Genomic DNA, 23,818 nt, shown 5'->3' on the forward strand with positions numbered 1-23,818 from the left:
CAGTGGAGGGAGAGTTTAGTACGAGTGACATCTGACTCCTGAGAGAGGGTTCTCCCCGTTGATATGTTCTATTGTGGCAATCCAGATCTAGTATTACACCTATACCAAAATACAGGTCAAGGATAATAGTTTGGCAAAAAGAACACAGCCTTAAAATCAAAATCAAAAGTAACTTTTTCCTAGCCTAAATAGACTGAGTTCCACAAAGACAGGGTTGCTATCTTTTCCTCTCTGTATTCCCAGCACCTAGCACGTTAAGAGTACAGCAAATATAGAGACTATTTCTAAGAATATTCCCAGCACTAGCCCAGGCAGGTTCAATGAATGTTACAATCAAAATTTCAATTCCATTTGATTCTACCATACACAATCGCACAATGTAAAACAGATTTCACCTCCCCTCTTTCCTGCCCACAATGGAGAAATGCTACTATGTACTCATCTCACTTATTCCATAAATATTTATGATGAGCCTATTTCGTATAGGGAAACGTAAAAGAGGGGACAAATAACTTTTACCTAGTAAATACCCTGGTTCCTCAAAAATCAGATATATTTTTCAACACGTTACCCTCTTTCAATTCAAACCTCATCAATGAAGTTCTATATTAGAATCAATGAGGAACAGTCACTGGAAAAAATTAATAAGAATACAAAATCCATGCATGACTAACAAAATACTTAAGCTTATGTCATATAAAAATGTTTAGTCATGAATGTTATAGACATTCTATTTTGGATTACTTGTTATTTATTCAATTGTATATTCATGTTAATTACTATATTTTGAGACTTAAAGGCACTTAAATCATTTCTTCAAATATCAGAAACATCTTTTGTAAACGTAAAGAGGAAAATCCTTGAAAAAATTTTAATAGAAATAAAATATAAAGCCTACCAAGTGGTTTATACAAGGGAAAAGTTTTAAAACTTTTTCAAGTTTTGAAGCCTGTCAGTGATTTCAACAATATATTACAATAAAACAAAGTCATTATTGTACTTGATTCCATATTTGAATACAAAACTAGTCACCTTAGTCAACAGTTTGGCATTTATGTGTCAACTAAGTATTTTTACTTTGAGTAAATTACAGATACTTACTGAGCCCTTGCCAATTCTTTAGTTCATAAAAATTTCTGTACTTGGTATATCAGACTGTAATACTCAATTTTATTTAGTTATATTACTTAGGCTCATTTCAAAAGGTAAAAAAAAGAGTATTAAAGTATCGTTATGTGCAGCTATTTCTTTTTTCAACTATTTTGCTTTCTTAAGAAGCCCTATTTACAAACCAGCTTAGTGCTTATTATATGATGCCAGGGAGCTTTTCCTCAAACATTTACCTTTTTTGTGTCAAATTAACAAAATTCTATATTATAACTTACTTTACATGTTAATATATTCCAAGGATATACAAAGAAAGTAAAAATGTAGTATCCGAATGTTTTCACTAGGAGTAAAGAGACTAACAGAATAACAGTACTTATTTTCAATTGTTCTTTATGCAAAAATGTGCTGAATGCTGCTAACTATCCCCAAAGTGATGGAAGTGATAAAAGATTTACAACAGGCACCAACTGGAATTCAAGCTGAACCAGACACTGGTATTTAGTTCAATAGAAAAGAGATTCCCCACTAGGCTTGACAATAGACTTAAGCAACTGGAGGGAAGAGGGAGAGTTAAACTAGCTTACTAATTACAATGCTGTTCTGCTTTGCAACACATGGAAAGTTCTATTACGGGTTGGGGTTAAGAATTTATTTTGGTGAAAAATCACCTCGAGTTAGCAGAAAGCATTAAAATATTTTTACAGGCATTCACATCCCACTGACAGGAGTGCAAACCGATGCAACTAATAAATGCACATTACTTCTAAGTACAAATGCTACTTCTAAGGATTCTACAAATGTATGAAAAGACAGGTATAACAAGTACTCCTATATATAGGCAATTTTTAAGAGCAGGACACTGGAAACCTCAATGTCCATTCATGAGGGTTGACTGAATAAATAATACTTCCATATGATGGAATACTACATAGCTGCTTTAACAAAATCTCTTATGTGGCAATGTGAAATATATTGAGTGAAAAATCCAAGTTGCACAATAGTACGTATATTATAAGCCCATTCACGTAAAAATGAATGTATACCTATACGCCTGTAAAGGTATTTTCAGGAAAGATTCAAGAGACACTTAAAAGTGGTTACCTTTGGGGAATGGGGTAAAAAAGTATTTGCACTGTTTGAATTTTTACCCTGATCATGTAGTACATGTATAATAAATTAATCAAAAGTCATTAGGAACAAGTTAATAGTTGTTTCAAGTGCTTTTTGACACAGATGTGAACTTCCAGTGTATTTACTTTGCATCTTATAAAACCATTAAGTGTACCCAACACCTCCTAAATCTATTCAAAGTAAAAATTAACAACATTGTGATTTTAAAGACAACTATAAAATTTCTGAGTGCAGAAAGAGGACTTGTCCCTCAATTTCATTAGTTATAAGCAAAATAAATTTTTGCCCTGTAAAAATAACTGGCTGAACATCCTTAACTGAATCTTATAAAAATCTTCAATCACATGATGGCAAAAACCTCCACATATAATTAAGTTTGAAGATAGTTCTGACAATGAACTTAAGAGAAACTGGAAAGTTTCTGCCCTTCCCTTTAAGTGTCTCAACACTGACAGTACTAACATCAGTCTTCTATTGAACCAACTGTGTCTTACTGCTACTTGGTAAAATGAACTTGCAGATGCATTTGAAATACTCTCTTGAAACTATACCCACATTTCAGAGTCCAGGAGCCAGAGGTGGTTACAATAAAGAGAGAGAGATTCAGGTTAGATTTAATGAAATTAAAAGACTGAACCATGTGGCATTGGCCCAGTTAAACAACGGAAGTCCCAGGCCATCCCATTTATGTTCTGAGACCACACATCCCTAGAGTTCAAAGAAAATTTGTCTGAAGAGCAAAGTAAGGTGCAAGCTGCTTAGAAAGAAACCCTAAAAGCAACTTCACAAGACTGGGGGGGAGGAGGAAAATTCAGCTTCTGATGTTAGCAACTAGATAGGAGAAAGAGAACTAAATGGAAATAAGTGGAAAGAAGGCAACAGGGCAAGACACACATTTCAAAACGAGAGAATGGGGAAGGGAGGGACAGACGGCAGCGAAGAGTGAGGAGCAGGAGAGAAGCAGGGCGATGGGTCAGATAGCGGCCAGGGCTGGGGGACCAAGAGGGCTGGGCGGAGACCGCGGCTGGAAGGGCGGGGGAGGTTCCCACTGGGAGAAAGCGGGAAAGGGGCGAGGGGAGCCCCGGGGCCCGCCCCACACCCCACATCCCCGCCACCCGGCTTCCCCATCTGGGCGGGGGCAGCGTGTCAGGAGCGGCCGCACGTGTGCGCGAGGGGCGGCGGGGAGGGAACTGGCGCCGGGCGCCGCGGCCGCAAGGGCCGGAAGGGCCCGGGGGCACGGCCGGGAGCTGCGGGCCGCCTCACACGTGGGCTGCGCGGCCGCCGCCCGCCCGGCCCGGCCCGGCCTGCGCGGCCGAGGCCCGGCGGGGCGGCGTCGGCGGAAGGGTCGGCGGGCCGGCCGGGGCGCGGAGTCGGGGGTGGCGAGCTCGCTTACCTCTGCCTGTTTCCGGACCACATTGTCGGGACTGAGGAGGTTTCCCAGGAGCAGGTAGAACTGTTGCTGCTCCGCCGCGGCCGCCGCCATTGCGCTAGGCGTGAGAGAGAAGGAGGGAGGGGAGACAGGAGCCGTGAAGCGCGCTGGCGGGCCGGCGGGAGGCGCGGGGGCGGGCCCAGCGCGGGGACCGGCACCAGCGGCGGCGCGGGGCTGGGGGGGGCCGGGCAGGAAAGGGCGGGGCAAAGGGGAAAGGGGAGGACGGGGCGGGGCCTCGCGACCCTTCACCCCGCCGCGGCCGCGGCGCCGGCGCCTCATTGGCTCTTGGCGCGGGGGGCGGGGCCGAGCCCTCCTCCTCGGGGGCCACGCCGATTGGCCACGCACCCTGCAGTGCCGTCACTGGCGGCGCGCGCCGGGCCGGGGAGTGGGTCGCCTGGATGAGGCCGGGGCTGCGTCGCGGGGGCGGCAGGAGGAGCAGGCTGGCGGGCCCGCGGCGGCGAGGGGCGTGCGGCCGGGCTGGGGAGGAGGGGCTAGCTTCAAAGCGCGGGAGATTTCGGCGCCGTGGGCTGGCTGGCCTCCTCTCCTGCCCGCCAGCCTCTCCCCGCGGCCCGAGGAGCGCCCCCAGCTTCAGGCCCCTCAGCCCCTGCGACCCCAAACCCCCACCCCCCACAGGGAGGGAGCGCCCTTGAAAGCCGCTTCCGACTTAAATTCCACCCCCAGCCCCCACAGACCCTTCCGTCTGTCTGACCCTCCGACCTCCCCCAGGGCTATGACTGAGGCCGCCCCTTCCTCCCGCTGCGCTCACCGGTGACTCACGGCCTGGGCTTGCCCGGATGAGGGGTTACTCAGCCCTGGGCTATCCCTACAGGCCTCCCCTCCCCAGCTCGCGGTCATCTTGAGATGTCCACGTAGCACACATGCCTCCACCCCCTCCCCACCCTAGGGTCCGTGACTGTTCCCTTGAATTCCTTGTTTTTGGGTCTCGTTCTTTCAATGGTCAGGAAAGTTGAAAGAGATCCCCCCCCACTCCCTAAAGCAACGCTCGGTTGTAGGGCTGATGTCTCAGTAAGTGTTTATTGATTCCCATCAGCACTGAGGGGCCCAGAAACCTTGTAGTGCAGCACACTAATGCATAAGATAATGCACCTAATCTTCCTTTACTAATGGAGCTGCCAAAGGCTGAGAGAGGGCAGTGTTCAAATCAAAGGGCATTTCCCTCGAGCCCCTTCTGTGTCCAATGCATTGGGCGAAGGGTGACGGTGGAGAAAAGAACACAATTCATTTTTGCCGTAAAAGGACGACGACTTTCCTAGTGAGGTTCCACATTGGGTGAGATGGAGAGTACTACACTTCTGGCAGCCCGCTGTATTTAATTTAGGGAATTTAATTTCCTGTTGACTATTCTGCTGAAGTTCTGCTCTTTGGAGGTCTATCTAAAATGTTCGCTTTTGCGTGAATGATTTTAAACCTTGGCTGTACCTTAGAATCCGTGCACTGCTCCCAGAATCTCTGAACTTAGGCCCTGGGATCCCCATGCAATTGGGATTGCCAGCCAAGATATTTTAAAGGATTGTAATTTCTTCGTGGAGAAAACTCCCTTAGAAAGTTTTAGCTGTGACAGTAATGGGGTTCTTTACAAGAGGTCTGCAGACCTATCTTTGTAGAATTGATGTTTCTTAGATGTTCTTATGACACATTATTTCTTCAAAGACAGACTGTTATGTATATAATTTGGGGTAGTTTTTTCGCTTGATTTAGATTTTTTTTTTTTGGTCAGCAGTGGGCATGTCTGGATTCTGAAGAGGATGTTTCCTCACCCAAATTTATTAAGATTTTGGGAATTACATCCTAAAACAACAGTTTTTAATGACTAGGTTAGCAGTGAAATAAGATGAATTGCCTAGAGGCTTGCTCAGATATGGCCTGATCTCCAACTACTTTTTAACACCTGCTGTGGTATGTGTTTTTATTGGCAATTAGTCTGTAGATTACATATATTTGTTTACTAATTATTAAATAATAGAAAGTCCAACGTAAGTCTACCGATTTGTCAAAATAGGGAGCTTGTTTTTTGATGAGGCAAAGCATAAACTTACTATTTCAGGGTAGAAACACAACAAGTTAGTATTAGTGGTGACATCAACTGCTAGAACGTGGAATGACAGCCCAGCCTTATTTTAACATTGTAAATATCCAATCAAAAAAAGGAGGAGAAGTTTATTAAGGGTAATGAATAAAGAGATCCCCAAGGGGAGAAAGTCCTGTAAACCTGGGGTGGATAACAGACAACCTGACAATGGAGACCAGTTGTAGTATCCAGGAAACGTCCTAGGTGGGAACTGTATTTTCAGCAGCAGGCTTGCTATTTTGGAGAGTTGGTAATGCTCAGCCTTCTGGGAGTTTATTGCCCTGAGAAACCCATTTCCCGTGGAGAGAATCCTGTTTGTTTTATGAGTATTATCTCCCCGATAGAAAATAGCTCAGATAGTGTATAAAGACAGCCTGCAAGAATGTAGATTTATGTTTCAAGGAGATCAGGTGGTAGAAAGTAAAGAACCTTCAACTTGAGTTGAGTGAATTTGGGTCTTTGATCTCTTACTAGTTACATGAACTTAAGGGAGCACTTTATGTCTCTAAGCCTCAATTTCTCATCTGTAAAATGGAGTAATAATGGCTGTTAAGATATGATATTATTAATCACAAAAGTTCTAACATTAAATTATAATTGGAAATGGAATGGAAGGGTAGAAAACTGAGTCTTGCTCACTCCCGGTTAGCTGCCATTGCTTTGGGCTGAATAACTGAATGGTCAGCTCCTGATGCCTTTCCCTTCGGCTTATTAGACCTGACACTACCTCTGTTAAACTCTGGAGGCGTATTTACTCAGAGCCTTTACAACTCCTTGTGAAAAAGGATGAGGTTGGGAAAATGGAAGACTGGAAGTTTCTCTCAACTGGACATGAAATCTAGGTAATTTAGGATTTTTGATGTTTGTCAGAAGTCACTGCACAGTCTGGTCATGACCTATTTATAATACTACAGGAGGCGAGACTCCTTGACAAGAAAGCATCAGAATCCTCTCCGGCTACTGCTCTTGATTTTATGGGCTTCCGTGTTGATGGGCGTATTCTAGAAATGGGAAGTGGCTGGAAAAGTTAGGCTTATAAAATCTCTATGAAAGCTTCTCTCAGCTGCAGTAGAATTTAGTCTTATCTGTCATTTCTGATTTATTGAGTGCTGAAAGTAAATAAAATAAGATTTTCCCAGATGAACAATCTGTAATTTTTTTTTTTGAGGAAGATCAGCCCTGAGCTAACATCCATGCCAATCTTCTTCTTTTTGCTGAAGAAAACAGGCCCTGAGCTAACATCTGTGCCCATCTTTCTCCACTTTATGTGGGACGCCGCCACAGCATGGCCTGATAAGCGGTGCATTAGTGCGCACCTGGGATCCGAACCCAGGCCGCCAGCAGTGGAGCGCGTGCACTTAACCGCTACGCCCCGGGGCTGGCCCCTGTAATTTTTTTTTAAGTTGCCCCAGGACTCCAAAAGAATCACAACTACTTGTCCTGGTAGTTATAAGCACTTGTGTTCTCTATATCACAACTTATTATGAGAGTCAGTTTAGATAATATAAATGAAAGTATTATAATCTCTAACTTTACACAGATATGTGGTGATGGTATTAGTTATAGGTATTTTAATAGTTAACATGGTAGAATGAAAAAAACCTTTGGCATTGTTTCCTCATCTGTAAAATGGGAATAATATTTCTTCATAGGGGTGTTGTAAAGTTAGGATAATATTCACAAATGCATGTAGCGTGGTGTCTGCGTAGTTGTTATTCAATAAATGTCAGCTATTAACCCATCAGTTAGATGGGTTTTGGGGTTAAAAAACAAATATACCTTAAACAAGTAATTACTCTTAAAACTACATGTGTTATAGATGTGTGCATCACGTTTGTGTGTCTATAAAATATATTTGTATATTTTCTATCAGGCTCCCAATTATGCAGAATAAAATAGTGGGGGGAATGGATTAAGGATAATTAATAGACACTTGGCTGATAAATAAGATTTCTAACTCTTTCTAATATTGATGTTATTTGTTGCCTAGCTAAGAGCCAGCAAAAAAGATGAGAACTGTTGAAAAGTTGTTTACTGAAAATGAAAATACTGAACTGTTCACATTTCTTCAGCTGCTTTTTATCAAAACTTTCAAGCCCCTGCTCTGAAGCAGTCTGCTGCAGTCAGAGCCTCCCAGCCAGGGGCAAGTGAAACCTTCACATTCCCAAAGGGCATTGCACACAGTAGGCCCTCAGCAAATTGCCAAATTGAACACAGGCAAGGGAAATTTGGACTCAGTTTCTTTTGCTCTCTCTCTCTCTCATAGTTTTACATAAGAAGTTCACTGAGTGTCTTCAGGTGGTAGGATTCATTTTAGGGTGGCCATAGAGTTTGGAGGCCAGGAGCGCAGGCTCCAGAGCCAGCCAGAGTGAGAGTTCCAATAATGGCTTCACAACTTTCATGCTGTGTGATCTTTCCCAAGTTAATTAACCTTTCTCAGCCCCAGTTTCCCCTTCTATGAAATGGAGATAACAGAAGTAACTTTCACATGTGTTAAAATACTTGGCATAGTGCCTGGCACAGAGTAAATGCTTAATAAATGTTAGCTATCATTACTAATGCAGACTGAAACCTCCAAAATTTGTAAATTTAATTCTGATTGCACATCTACCTGCTAGATTATTACATTTTTATAATCCTATTATATAAGTAATCGTGTTACAGCAATGCATAATAATTGTGGTTCAGAACAAATTTTTAGGTTTGATATCATCATTAAATAGCATTTTAAGACCATTTTCAGCTTTAAATGCTACAGTTGCACTGTCCAATGTGGTAGCCACTAGCCATTATGGTTATTGATCACTTGAAATGTGGCTAGTTTGAATTAAGCTGTGTTTTAAGTGTAAAATAGACACTCAATTTCAAAGGCTTAGTAGGACATCAAGAATAACTAACAATTTTATATTGATCACATGTAGAAATGATAATATATTGGGTTAAATAAAATATGTTAATTATATTTATTAATAAATTGTAATTATTAACTTATTAACAATTCTGCCTGTTTTTACTTTTTAAATATGGCTACTAGAAACCTGAAAATTACTTGTGATTTGCATTGGTGGGTCACATTATATTTCTATATCATATATATTATATTAACTATGTACAATATTTCTATTGGCTAGTACTTTGCTAGAGAATAAAATAACCAAGTAGCTGCACAAAGGTGCCCTACATACTTTGTTCATTTAGATTTAGGAAGTGACTTGTCACCAAGTGAAAATCAGTTACCTTGTAGTGCTTTCCGTTGCTTCCAGTTTTCTGACTTGATTCTCACGGATTTGGAGACATGGTACAGTACTTTCTGAGCAGTGTTCCTTGTTTAGGAATTTCCTTTCCCTGCTGGTTTGACATTAAACAGATTTGTGAACCTTTAGAATGTAAGTAAGACTCCATAATTGATCCTGCAGAATAAATCCTTATAAATTAAATCTAGGACTGGTTAAGAGCTGGGGGGGAAAGAAGAGTACCTTTTATTTTATTTTATTCTTATTTTTTGGTGAGGAAGATTAGCCCTGGGCTAACGTCTGTTGCCAACCCTCCTCTTTTTGCTGAGGAAGATTGGCCCTGGGCTAACATCTGTGCCCATCTTCCTCTACTTTATATGTGGGACGCCTGCCACAGCATGTGTGTAGATGTGTACGTGGTGTGTAGATCTATAGCCGGGATCTGAACCTGCGAACCCTGGGCAGCTGGGCTAGTCACTACCTTTTATTTTTTTTGTGTTGATTTTTTTCATTTAAATGTAAGTGGATTTAAAAACCAACATTTCCTGCATTTTAACATCTTAAATAAAAATATACTTAGCAGAAAAATTTAGGTTGGTTTTTTTTTTGTTTTTTTGCTGAGGAGGATTTGCCCTGAGCTAACATCTGTTGCCAATCTTCCTCTCTTTTGTATGTGGGCCGCTGCCGCAGTATGGCCTCTGACAAGTGGTATAGGTCCGCACCTGGTAACTGAACCCGAGCTGCTGAAGCAGAAATCACCGAACTTAACCACTAGGCCACCAGGGCTGGCCCAGAATTTAGTTTTTAAGTTAAATGTTTTTCCTTAGAACACAAATAGGTTGAAGGTAAAAGGATGGGAAAAGATATACCATGCAAACAGTATCCAACAGAGAGCTGAATTGCCTGTAGTGATATCAGACAAAATAGATTTTAAGACAAAGTTGTTATCAGAGACAAAGGAGGACACTTTATTATGATAAAAAGGTCAATCAATCAGAAAGACATAACAATTATAAACGCATGTACCTATCAACAGAGCCCCAAAATACATGAAGCAAAACTTGACATAATTGAAGGGAGAAATTCAGCAAAATAGTTGAAGACTTCAATCTCCACTTTCAATAATGGATAGGACCATTAGGCAGAAGATCAACAATAAATAGAAGACATGAAGAACACTATACACCAACTAGACCTCACATATCTGTAGGACACTCCATCCAACAACAGCAGAATACACATTCTTCTCAAGTGCATAGGGAACATTTTCCAGAACAGACCATATGTTAGGCCATAAATTAAGCTTCAGTAAGTGTAAAAGGATTGAAATCATACAAAGTATGTTTCTTGTTCACAGTAAAATGAAATTAGAAATTAAGAACAAAAAGAAATTTGGGGAATTGACCAATAAATGGAAATTAATCAGCACATGCCTAAGTAACAAATGGGTTGAAGAAGAAAACACAAGAGAAATTAGGAAATAATACTTTGAGATGAATGAAAAGAAAAAAACATGGCATGCAGTGAAAGCAGTGCTCATAGGGAAACGTAGAGTGTAAACATCTACATTAAAAAGAAGAGAGATCTCAAATCAATAATCTAACCTGGTTTCTTAGAAACTAGAAAAAGGGCAAACTAAACCCAAAGCAAACAGAAGAAATAATAAAGACAAGAATGAAAATAAATGAAAGAGAATAGAAAAATAGAGAAAAAAAGTTGTTTCTTAGAAAAGATCAACAAAAATCACAGACTTTTGGCTACACTGACCAAGAAAAAGAGAATATTCAACTTACTAAAATCAAGAATAATAGGACATCACCAGCAAGCTTTCAGAAATAAAAAGAATTATAAAGGCATACCATGAGCAACTGTATGCTAACAAATTAGATAACCCAGATAAAATAGACAGATTCCTAGAAAGACACAACTGCCAAAATGAATTCAAGAAGAAATAGAAGATCTGAATAGACCTGTAACAAGTAAAGAGATTAAATTAGTAATCTAAAAACTTCCCGCAAATAAACTTTCAGGACTAGATGGCCTCACTGGTGAATACCAAACATTTAAAGAAGAATTAACACCAATGCTTCTCAAACTCTTCCAAAGAATAGAAGCAGAGTGAACACTTAATCATTCTATGAGACCCTGATACCAAAACCAAACAAAGACATCCCAACAAAACTACATGCCAATATGAATATTGATGAAAAAATTCTGAACAAAATCCTATCAAACTGTATCAAGTAATATATAAAAAGGATTGTATATCACGACCAAGTAGAATTTATCCCAGGAATGCGAGGTTAGTATAACATAAGAAGACCAATCAATGTAATACACCATATTAATAAAGTATAAATACCACATGATCCTCTCAATTGATGCAGAAAAAGCCTTAAACAGAATCTAAAACCCTTTCATGATAAAAACACTCAACAAACTAGAAATAGAACGAAACTTCCTCAACCTGATAAAGGCCATCTATGAACAACCCACAGCTGATAAGATACTTACTGGGGAAAAACTGAATGCTTTCTCCCTGAGATCAAGAACAAGACAAGAATGTCCATTCTCACCATTTCTATTCAACATTGTATTGGAGATTCACAGATGGCATGATCTTGTATGGAGAAAAATCTGATTGATCCACAAAAATGCTATTAGAACAAATAAATGAATTCAGCAAGGTTGCAGGATACAAGATCAATATACAATAATCACCTATATTTTTATACACTAGCAATGAACAATCAAAAAATGAAATTAAGAAAATAATCCCATTTACAATTGCATCAAAAATAATAAAATAGGAACAAATTTAACAAAAGAAGTGTAAGACTGGTACACTGAAAATTATAAAACAGCTAAAAGAAATTTAGAAAGTCTAAATAAATGGAAAGATATTCCATGTGCATGGATTTGAAGACTTAATATTAAGATGGCAATACTCCCCAAACTGATCTACAGATTTAAGGCAACGGCTGTCAAAATTTCGACTTTTTTTTTTTTTTCCAGAAATGGACAAGCTGATCCAAAATTCAAATTAATTGCAAGGGACTACAAACAACCAAAATAATCTTGAAGAAAACAAAAGTTGGAAGACCCACCCCTTGATTTTAAAGCTTACTATAAAGCTACAATAACCAAGACACTGTGGTGTCTTGGTTACTGGCATAAGGATAGACATATAGATTAATGGAATTGAATTAATGGAATTGAATGGAGAATCCAGAAATAAACCTTATATTTGTGGTCAGTTGATTTTTGACAAGGGTACTGTGGTAGTTAATTATAGTGCCCAGTTGTTTGGTCAAACACTATTCTAGATGTTGCTGTGAAGGTATTTGTGGATGTGATTAACATTTACAATGAGTTGACTTGAAGTAAAGCCGATTAACCTCCATAAGGTGGGTGGGTCTCATCCAACCAGTGGAAGGCCTTGATAGCAAAGACCGAGGTTTCCAGAGGAAGAAGCAATTCTGCTTCAAGACTGTAATGTAGAAACACCTGCTGGCTTGCTCTGCAAATTTCAGACTCAAGACTGCAACATCAAGGCTTCCCTGAATTTCCACTTGCTGGCCTGTCCTGTGGATTTCAGACATGCCAGCCCCCACAATCATGTGAGCTAATTCCTTAAAATAAATCTCTCTATATATATCCAGTTCATTCTGTTTCTCTGGAGAACCGTGACGAATACTGGTGCCAAGACCATTCAATGTGAAAGAATAGTCTTTTCAACAAATGTTGCTGGTACAACTGGATATCCACATGCAAAAGAATGAAGCTACCTCACACCATATAGAAACCTCAAAATGGAGCATGGACCTAAATGTAGGAGCTAAACCTATAAAATTCTTAGAAGAAAACACAAGACTAAATCTTCATGGCCTTGGATTAGGCAATAGTTTCTTGGATATAACACCGAAATCACAAAAGACAAAATGAAAAAACAGATAAATTGGACTTCATCAAAATTAAAAAGTTTTGGGCCGGCCCCGTGGCTTGGTGGTTAAGTGAGCGCGCTCCACTGCTGGCGACCCGGGTTCGGATCCCGGGCTCGCACCGACGCGCTGCTTCTCCGGCCATGCTGAGGCCGCGTCCCACATACAGCAACTAGAAGGATGTGCAGCTATGACACACAACTATCTACTGGGGCTTTGGGGGAAAAAATAAATAAATAAAATTTTAAAAAAAAAAAAAAAAAAAAAAAAAAAAATTAAAAAGTTTTGTGCTTCAAAGGAAACCATCAAGAAAGTGAAAAGATAACCCATAAAATGGGAGAAAATATTTTAAAATCATATATCTGATAAGGAACTTGTAACCAGAATGTATAAAGAACTGTCTCACTGAATAACAAAAAGACAACCCAATTAAAAAATGGGCAAAACATTTGAATAGACATTTCTCCAAAGAAGATATAAGAATACAAATGGATAATAAGTACATTAAAAGAGTTCAACATCATTAGTCATTAGAGAAATGCAAATCAAAACCACAATGAGATACCATTTCATACCCACCAGAATGGGTATAATTAAAAAAACAACAGAGGGCCCAGCCCTGTGGCCTAGCAGTTAAGTTCAATGTGCTCTGCTGCAGCGGCCCATGTTTAGTTCCCAGACATGGACCTACACCACTCGTCGGTGGCCATGCTGTTGCGGTAACCCATATACAAAATAGAGGAAGATTGGCAACAGATGTTAGCTCAGGGTGACTCTTCCTTGGCAAAAAAAAAAAAGAAAAAAAGACAGTAGCAAGTGTTGATGAGGATGTGGAGAAATTGGAACCCTCATACATTGCTGATGGGAATGTAAAATGGTGTAGTCAATTTGGGAAACAGTTTGGCAGTTTTTCAAAAGTTACATATAGAGTTACCATGTGACTCAGCAATTCTACTCTGAAGTATACGCTCAAGAGAAATGGAGGGCTGGCCCCATGGTGTAGTGGTTAAATGAGTGTGCTCCGCTGCTGGCGGCCTGGGTTCAGATCCTGGGCATGCACCGATGCACTGCTTGTCAGGCCATGCTGTGGCGGCGTCCCATATAAAGTAGAGGAAATGGGCACAGATGTTAGCCCAGGGCCAGTCTTCCTCAGCAAAAAAAGAGGAGGATTGGCATGGATGTTAGCTCAGGGCTGATCTTCCTCACACACAAAAAAAAAGAGAAATGGAAATATATGTCTACACAAAAACTTGTACATGAATGTTCATAGCAACATTATTCATAAATAGCTAAAAATGGAAACAATCCAAATGTACATCAACTGATAATTAGATAAACAAAATGTGATATATCCATACAATGGCATATTATTTGGCAATAAAAAAATGAAGTATTGGTACATAGTCCAACGTGGATGAACCTAAAAACATGCTAAGTGAAAGATGCCAGATATAAAAAGTCACATACTTTTTGGTTTCATTTATATGAAATGTCCGGAATCAGCGAATCCATAGAGACAGAAAGTAGATTGGTGGTTGTCAGGGGTCTGGGGTGGGGGCGTGCAGGAGAGGAGGGGAGGTAATGTGGAATGACTGCTAATGTGTATGGAGTTTCTTTTTGGGGTAATGAACATGTTCTGGAATATGATAGTGGTGATGGATGCACAACTCTGAATATACTAAACACTCAGTTGTACACTTTAAAAGGGTGAACTTTATGGTATGTAAATTATATCTCAGTAAAGCTGGGATTTACTGAGCATTTAAAAAATGCTTTTCCTTAGAGATCTGAAGGAAATTGATCCAGATCTCAATTACTGATTTTTTTTTCTATTTTCACAAAATTTTTAACTCAGTTCAGAATACATGGATGATAACATTCACAACCCTCAAACCTTCTGAACATTCCTAAACTATTATTTGAGATCTGAAGGAAATTGATCCAGATCTCAATTACTGATTTTTTTTCTATTTTCACAAAATTTTTAACTCAGTTCAGAATACATGGATGATAACATTCACAACCCTCAAACCTTCTGAACATTCCTAAACTATTATTTGGGGTGGGGGAATGGGGAGATTTAGTCTATATATTTTCCTCTCTGTTTATTTGCTCTTTATAGCAAATATCTTACAGCTTGGACACAATGACATACACATTTTACCTCATGCATTATGATGACGTACATAGTGGAATATTAATTGTGACATAAATCCACATCTCAAATTTGCATCCACTGGCAGGATAGATTTTTAATGGTCTATAGTTAATGAGGTGGAAACAAAAGGAACTTTATAATAGTTCATATTCTTCAATTCCACCCACTCTATGTATAGTTCTCGTTTATGCCACATTTTACTGTATTAGTATTTATTTAGCAAACATTTCATTTATTCACTTATGTAGCAGGTATTTATTGGGCATCTTCTCTGCAGTGGGCACTGCTAGGCTGTGGGGATTCAGTGGTGAGCAAGCGGACTGGGTTCCCACCTCCATGGAGCTTATACTCTTGTGAAAGAAGTCAGACAACAAACGAGTAAACTAGGCAGATAAGATAATTTCATGTGGTGACCATTGAAAAGAGGAGGATAATGGGATCAAGAATGACTGGGGGGGAGTTGGGTGCTACTTTAGGGACACAGTCTTTTGAGGGAGGTGATGTTTGAGCTGACACTTGAAAGATGAGGAGACAAGTGATGAAATGGGAGAAATTCCGCCACGCAGAGGAAACAGGAGTACAAAAGCCCCAAAGCCAAACTGAGTCGATGTATTCCCCTGAGGAAAGAAGGGTATAGCTACAGGGGGGTAAGCTGTGAGGGAAGGGGCTGAGGGTAAGCAGGGGCCAGATCACCCAGGGCGTCGTGTTATTTCAGTAGTGTGACTTATTCTTTTTTCTATTTTTCTTTCTTCCTTTTCTCCCCAAAGCCCCAGTAGATAGTTGTACGTCATACTTGCACATCCCTCTAGTTGCTGTATGTGGGACGTGGCCTCAGCATGGCCGGAGAAGCTGTGCGTGGGTGCGCACGGATCCGAACCCTGGGTTGCCAGCAGCGGAGCGCGCGCACTTAACTGCTAAGCCATGGGGCCAGCCGGAGTGTGACTTATTCTAAGTGGATGGGAAGCGTAGGGGGATAAGTAAGGGATCTGACCAGTTTAACAGCTCATTTAACATTTAAACAGTCTTAAAAGGTCGTTCTGGGGGCCGGCCCGGTGGCGCAAGCGCTTAAATGCGTGTGCTTCGCTGCGGTGGGCCGGAGTTCGCAGGTTCGGGATCCCGGTTGCGCACCGAGGCACTGCTTGGTAAGCCATGCTGTGGCGGCGCCCCATATAAGTAGAGGAAGATGGGCACGGATGTTAGCTCAGGGCCAATCTTCCTCAAGAAAAAAGGGGAGGATTGGCATCAGATGTTACCTCAGGGCTAGTCCTCCTCCCAAAAAAAAAAAAAAAATTTAGAAAAAAAAAAGGTCATTCTGGCTGCTAATTAGGAAATAGACTGTAGGAGGGAAGTGAGGAAGCTGGGGGAGCTTTAGGAGGTCACAATAGTATTCCAAGTCAGAGAAGATGCTGGCGTGGCCTACAGCAATTGACAGTGTCTGAAGTGATCTGATTTAGATATTTTTCTTTTGGAAATAGAGCAGGATGTAAGCTGCAGAGGCAGATCCAAGTTTTGCGGAACATGAAACTTATGCCATTTGAAGGCCCTCTATAAGAAAAATAAAAAACTGAACACAAAATGAGGTGCCTCAGAAGGGTTCTGTGCAAGTGAAGGGCCCGGAAGCTTAAGCTTCGTGAGCTTTATGGTGGGTCCTCCTCTGATGGGGGCGAGATGAGAAATGAAGGATGCCTAGGTTTTGAGTTTGAACAACGGTGAGACCATTAAGGTGAGGATGTGTTTGGAGTAAGGTCTAGAGAGAAGAAAACAAGAGTTGGGTTTCCCTCATGGTTAAGTTTGAGATGCCGAGTAGACATCCAAGTGGTGATGTCCAGCAAGCAGTTGGACAGAGGGCCAGGAGCTCAGGAAGAGGGCAGCGCTGGGAATATCAATTTAAGGCATCACATTCATGGCATTTAAAGCTGTGGAAGTGGATGACATTGCCTGGGGAAGAGAGAAGAGGATGTCTCTCAGTTCTTGGACATCCCAACACTTAGAGGTCAGGCAGAGGCGGTTTCTAATTCATGCATAATACAAATATAATCAGAAGAGGGAATTGTGATAGTACATTGAACATTAGTCACCTTAAGTTCTAATTCTTTTTTGATCTCTGGTTGCAAGGATTTCTTTAACACCTAGGAATTCACCAATGAAGGTAGAGTTAGTTGGAAGAACAAGTAGGCACAAATATTAAAGAAAAGGTCAGTTATACAACACTTTATCTGAGGCAATTATTTTTATTTTCTATGCTCAGGAGAAGCAGTATTTACATGGTACTAAGAAGATTCTGTTTTCTCTAGTCTGCTTCAACCATTCTTCTACAATCTAATGTACTTCACCTCTCACTTAGAAAGGATGCTGTAACAATATGGAATTAAAATAATCATTTAAAGAAATTAGATCGGGGCTGGCCCGGTGGCACAAGCGGTTAAGTGCGTGCACTCTGCTGCGGCAGCCCGGGGTTCGCCGGTTCAGATCCCGGGCACATACCGATGCACCGCTTGGCAAGCCATGCTGTGGCGGCATCTCATATAAAGTGGAGGAAGATGGGCACGGATGTTAGCTCAGGGCCAGTCTTCCTCAGCAAAAAAAGAGGAGGTTTGGCAGATGTTAGCACAGGGCTGATCTCCCCACAAAAAAAAAAAGAAATTAGATCAAAGTAATACTAAGATGTCAAATGCTAGGCTGTCCTCCCTTCTCAATCCAAGTGTTTATCTAATTAGTTTTGTTTGTGCTTAAGTTTTTGCTTGATTATTAGAGATAATATACCTGCCATTTTAAAGAATGTGGAGAGGGAATGGGAAAAGCAGGAATGTGTTTTAAGTTCTATCTGCTGTGTGAAATAAGAATGATATTGGAACCATGTTAAAAAAAATGCTTATGTTACATGGACTCAGTTGTACCACAGGCCAAATATTTTCTCTTAAAACATAACTACATATACGAAATTTTGATAGAACTCAGCTTAAAATGGGCATGTTGGTACTTGTATCTAAACACCATCATTATAAAGGGATCCCATTATGTTATTATTCAGCCTGGTTAGACTCAGCTTACAGACACTCCTGTTCTTCCAGGGGCTCTGCTCAAATGAATTGACTGTTTAGTGATCGAGAGGAAGGGCTAAATCTCTTCTGAGGTAAGAAGAGGACTATTCTATTTAAAAGCTAGAAGAAAATCATAATATTTAAGCTGTTAACTTTTGGAGAAGCTTTGGAGGTGATAGGTTATAAAGCATATTAAATCAAAGTAAGGAGATAGAAAGTCAAAAAGGTTCTATTTTTAATAAGGTGGTCGGGAGAGACCTTTCTGAAGAGATGACATTTTAGCATCCAAGAATGGATTGCTTCATGGAAATTAATCTTCTGAAAGAGCAAAGTTATTTAAAAGATTAATATTAAAAATGCTCAACCATTTTTTATATCAGATTTTTTTTTCTTTTTTTGTGAGGAAGATCAGCCCTAAGCTAACATCCGTGCCAATCCTCCTCTTTTTGCTGAGGAAGACTGGCCCTGGGCTAACATCTGTGCCCATCGTCCTCCACTTTATATGGGATGCCGCCACAGCATGGCCTGAGAAGCGGGGCATCGGTGTGTGCCCGGATTCCGAATCCGGGCTGGCCGCCAGCAGCGGAGCAAACGCACTTAACCGCTATGCCACAGGGCTGGCCCCTATATCCGATTTTTAACTCATAATAATAGTAACTAACGAGATTTTCATCTCTTTCTGTGTTTGACTGCTAAGCTTCTATATTTTATCTCATTTATCCTCATATTTAACCAATGAGGCTTCAACCATTTTGTCATGAGAAAATTTATTGGGGTCAGGTGATCCCAGCTCCATTTGCTGCTCTACCACTGCCCACGCGCCGTGATCCTGAACTGGGCTCTCAGTGCTTCCCTAGGCCTCCGTTTCCTCATCCGTAAATTGGGACAGTTGGACTAGACCCCTAGGGTATCTTTCCTGCTCCAACACTGGAGGATCGTTAAGTCAATTATGACACTGTGTGGCAATAGAGTGATGCCTCCAGAGGCCACTTAGGGTTGCTCATCCTGAAATGAAATTGCTCTGGATTTCTGGGATTTGAGGTCTTATATCTCTGCCTGCTTTTTAGAAGTAAGATTCCCCCCCCCCCATTTTCCCTGTCAGTCAGTGGCCACTTACCGTAGCTGCCAACATAAAAGGACAACTGTGTCTACTCATCAGCTGCTCTCATCATCTGCTTTGGTGTGCACTTTGGAAACCTGATAACCAACTACATTAGATGGTGCATGAAATAGGCTCAAGGTAGAGAGCTGAGTGTAGTTCCCGTGGAGTACCATACATGAACTTGACAATTATTTGGCCACTCAGGTATTTTTCATTTGGGGGTTCATAACTGTGTTCCAGAGGTTTAACTCTACTAGGATGCTAACGATGCCCCAGCACAAAGCTGTCTCTCACTACTAGTGTTATGGAAGTTCCAACATATAGAGGCATAAACACTCAAGTGACAGAACAATAGAGCAAAACTGTTGAGGAATGTCTGTATTAAACTTTGTATAATAAAGGCATTGCCATTGACAAGTCCCCTGTATCTAATAATTTTCTTTGTAAGATGACATTTTGGCTTTTTTATACCTAGCTGGGGGATTAAGTTCTAGGAGAGGCAGTAAACAAGGTAGTCCATGAAGTAAGTGGTCTTTTGACTGCTTCGTGATGGATTTAATTTTCCCACAATGAAAATGAATTATACTTTCCCTCATTTACTTGACTAGTGGTCTCTGAAAACTAAGAAAAAATATACTCAGCCTCTGAGAGGACATAACCATAATGTATAGAGGCCTGAGATGGGAACCCTAAACATTTTAAACAGAACTTACTTTGAAACATTTGAGAAATGAAAGCCTCTAAGAGTCAGACGGCTTTTAAGACTTTTTTTTCTATAGGAAAGTCAGGTAGCAAATCCTGGTGGATTGGATGTTGATTAATTGGTGAATAGAAGGTGAAATGATTGAGAAATGAGTATCACAATTGTAGGAGAAAATAGTAGGAGCTTTCTGTTATAAAAGAGATAACACAATTAGCAGTGGCCAGAGACAGATAAAATATATCTGATAATTATATTCTTACTCGGGTGCTGCAAGGATCCTGATCAGCGAAAACAACTGTGCCCAAACATGGGTCCTGGAAAGGTTTCTCCCCGGAACCACCTAAGTGAAAGAAAAACTCGTTTTGACTGTTTCAGGATGGCTACATGGAAAATTGGACAATAGTGTACATTCTTTTGAGCAACTCTAATCAGTGATGCTTTCTTAAGTACCTGGAGGCAGTCACCAGCTAATTTAAGACACAATATCAGGGAACAATGAGCAATCATGGAATTCTCATTCTTTCATTCTTGGTTTCTGTCTGGTAAGTTCTCAGAATCAGTTTTTTCTGGCCTTTCCTTCCTCTTAGGTACAACTATGGGGACTCCGGAAGGTGAGAGAGCTAAAAGGGCCTCCTGGGTCTCACACAGGGACTTTTCTTCGAGTATCACCTTCATTTGTCCTTCAGTAGGGATTAAGTTCTTAAATTTTTTCCCATAAATTTGAGGTTTGGGGATTACTTACACTAGTCAAAGCTGTTCTCGGCACTATGGTCGCTCCACTCGTGGGATGTCATTAATCCCACAGTTCCAACTTCATGGCTCAGAGGCGTCACCATGGAAACATCTGACTGCAATTATGACCCGCTGCAGGTAAGCAGTGCCATACTGTTGGTACATTTCAATTTGCCTACCATACAAGCTTTACAGGCCGTTCAGGCATTCACATATTATAGGCTAACCCAACTGTACCCAAAGCCATAGAAGGGGAAGGGAGCTCTGGCCTTTGATCCCTCAAAACTTAAAACCCATGCTGTTGAGGCTACTAAGATTGGGTACAAATGTATCATCAACTTCTGTTTTGAAACTGTATGAGTAGTTTCTTTGCCTATGGATTTCAATTCTATTCTACTGTTCAATACTGAAAAGAGAAACTGATCCCTTAAATAAAGATACATTTATATGGAAGCAAAAGGAAGCCAAATTCCCTATTAAATAAGTTTATGGAATTTGGTTTGTAGTTTAAGTTCTCATATGATATATTAATTTATCAAGTTTGGCCTAGATTGTCCTGGTCCCTGATGACTTAGTTGTGCTACATTTGGTATTTCATCATTCTGTGTATTAATTCTCATAGATAATTAATTAAAATAAAACTTTTTGGTTTTTTTAAATTGTTTCATAAGACATGGCCAGACCCCCTTGGTTGGGTCACATTTTTTCTTGGTAAAATGTGAGGTCTAAGCACTTTCAAGGTTTCTCTGCAAATCCTGAAAGTTCTTCAGCACCATTCTTCGCTTCTTTGTACTCACTATCATCGTGTGTTGTTTGTTCTGACGTTTTGGCTCATGAACAGAGGTGATGGCAGTGAGGTGTCCTCGTGGCTCTTTGCTCAAAGATCTGACCAAGAGTCCAAAAACAGAAATTATGCAGGTTAAGAATCAATGATTGAATGATTATAAGGTGGTCATAAGATGTATGAAGAACTTATTAAAAGAATGAATCCCAGCCATTCCTCTGATATTGACCAGTTGTTGGCTGACCTCGGCTGCCCTGGCTGACCCTTGGGCATTCCAAACCTACGCCAAAGACTGGATTCAGGGAATAGCTATCGATTTCTTCATCATCAGCCACAACAAGTGGAAGAATAGTGGAGTAGGAAGCATCATGGAGGATAAAGGTAGGCTAGAAAATCAGCTATAGAGAGGGCTATAGTGGATATTTTGCATCATGGCCCTGTTTACCTTTTATTCCTCTTTATCTTGCCACAGGTGAACCGTGAGAATCTGAAATAATCAGAAAACTCCATGACTTGTTTTTCTTCTCTTTTTTAAAATGTACACCTTCTAATGATCATTTAGGTATGTTGTCCTTCTTCAGTTAACAATAGATTCACCTCCTTCAAGCTGTTTGTATAGCCTTCACAACATTTCCTTTAATTCTACTATTCAGGATGGTGGTGTGCGTGTTAGTGATAGATAATATAAATAGCCTTTTGTTAAAAAAAAAAAAAAGAGAAAAACTCCAGTCCTTATTTCTGAAATATTCAATGAGCTCATATTGTGTTCAAGTGATCAACTGTGGTGACTTCAACTGCCCCAGAAGTGGTCATAACTTCCCTCTTAACTCCCAAACCTCACATTACATCTACCTACTCACAAGTGGGTACATACTTATTTCCTTCCTACCATCATTAGCCTTAATTTTGGGAATATTGAGCCTACAGACTTCAAAACATACTTAAAAGTGTTTTTTAAACATTCACGTTTAAATGAAGCAACGTAATAACTCATTACAGAGATGAAAGGAAAGGCCTGGAAGCCAAGTGCCAGCTTTTCCCATCCATGGCTGCACCCTTCGTGGGGGAACATGTTTCTACTGAGACCCTGCTGAATTGCTTTTCTTGGGATGCGTATTTTCATGCTACATCATACGTTTAGTGAAACAGCTCACCTATGCTCTTAGCTGGGGTTGAAGATGGACCATCCCATAAGGTAATTCAGACAAAAACTGGGTTTACTTTTTCAGGCAATAATTTCAAAAGTGCCACAGGAAATGAAGCACATTTGTTCACTGGCTCCTTTCTGTTCCAGTTTTTGCACCAATATGGAGAGCCTGTTTTGCAGGACTTATCACTCAATGGACCTTCCTGAAATGCATCTCCATAGAACCTCTACTCAAAAGTTTATCTCTGTAGGAAGTGTGGGGACGTTTTGTAGTATATTATCTTCAGCTTCCATTCTATGAAAATCCAACTTGAGATAGGAAAATTCTTTCGAACTGTAGATTCATGGAACTAGAAAGGATTGGAAGAATTTGAATTCATTCGATTAGGACTCATGTAATTCATATAATAGTGGACTAGACCTGAAGCAACCCAAAGATTAAGAATCTAACCTGCACATGACCTTTCAAAAGGCAGTTTTTCGTGGGCAAAGGATCTGAATAGACATTTCTCCAAAGAAGATATACAAATAACCATTAAGTACATGAAAAGATGTTCAACCTCATTAGTTATCAGAGAAATGCAAATCAAAACCACAATGAGATACCACTTCACCCACTAAAATGGCTGTAATCAAAAAGTCATAATAACAATGTTGGCGAGAATGTGGAGAAGTTGGAACCCTCTTATACTCCTGGTGGGAATGTAAAATGGTGCAGCCAATTTGGAAAACAGTCTGACAGTTTCTCGAAGAGTTATATATAGAGTTACCATTTGACTCAGCAATTCTACTTCTAGGTGTATACCCAAAAGAAACAAAAACATATGTCCACACAAGAACTTGCACATGAATATTCGTAGCAGCATTATTCATAAAAGCCAAAAGGTTGAAACAATCCAAATGTCTATCAACTGACAAATGGATAAACAAAATGTGGTATATCGATATAATGGAGTATCATTTGGCAATAAAAAGGAAAAAAGTACTGACACATGCTACAACATGGATTAACTTTGAAAACATTATGCTAAGGAAGGAGGACAGTCACAAAAGAGCACATATTATATGATTCCATTTACCTGAAATGTTCAGAATAGGCCATTCTATAGATATGAAGTAGATTAGTGGTTGCCTAGGGCTGGGTTATAGGGGGACAGGGAGTGATAGCTAAGGGTATGGGATTTTTTTGAGTTGATGAAAATGTTCTAAAATGGATTA

General features: G+C 40.4%; 1 protein-coding gene and 2 long non-coding RNA genes across 4 annotated transcripts in view; 1 reads left to right on the forward strand and 2 right to left on the reverse strand.

The window, feature by feature from the left end:
• IPO5 (importin 5) overlaps positions 1-3,785 on the reverse strand; it is a 39,347-nt gene extending 35,562 nt beyond the window's left edge. Inside the window, exon 1 of the mRNA XM_004423126.3 lies at positions 3,635-3,785. Coding sequence (XP_004423183.1) covers positions 3,635-3,724 — 90 coding nt within the window. The 5' untranslated portion in view covers positions 3,725-3,785. The remainder of the gene's footprint in view (positions 1-3,634) is intronic.
• Positions 3,786-14,542: 10,757 nt separating this feature from the next.
• Positions 14,543-23,818, forward strand: part of LOC147916058 (uncharacterized) — a 34,715-nt gene continuing 25,439 nt past the window's right edge. The window contains exons 1-2 of one of the 2 annotated variants that reach the window (XR_015553384.1): positions 14,543-20,807; positions 21,926-22,015. This is a non-coding gene — a long non-coding RNA (uncharacterized LOC147916058). Of the gene's footprint in view, positions 22,016-23,818 lie in introns of both variants that reach the window. The other variant, XR_015553382.1, reaches the window with a different exon arrangement.
• LOC147916059 (uncharacterized) overlaps positions 17,170-23,818 on the reverse strand; it is a 68,642-nt gene continuing 61,993 nt past the window's right edge. The window contains exons 2-4 of the long non-coding RNA XR_015553378.1: positions 21,467-21,554; positions 20,198-20,277; positions 17,170-17,220 (exon numbers count right to left, since the gene is read on the reverse strand). This is a non-coding gene — a long non-coding RNA (uncharacterized LOC147916059). The remainder of the gene's footprint in view (positions 17,221-20,197; positions 20,278-21,466; positions 21,555-23,818) is intronic.

The sequence above is a fragment of the Ceratotherium simum genome, chromosome 10, assembly GCF_057802395.1.
Source record: "Ceratotherium simum simum isolate JZ-2026a chromosome 10, ASM5780239v1, whole genome shotgun sequence".
In the NCBI taxonomy this organism is placed as follows: domain Eukaryota; kingdom Metazoa; phylum Chordata; class Mammalia; order Perissodactyla; family Rhinocerotidae; genus Ceratotherium; species Ceratotherium simum.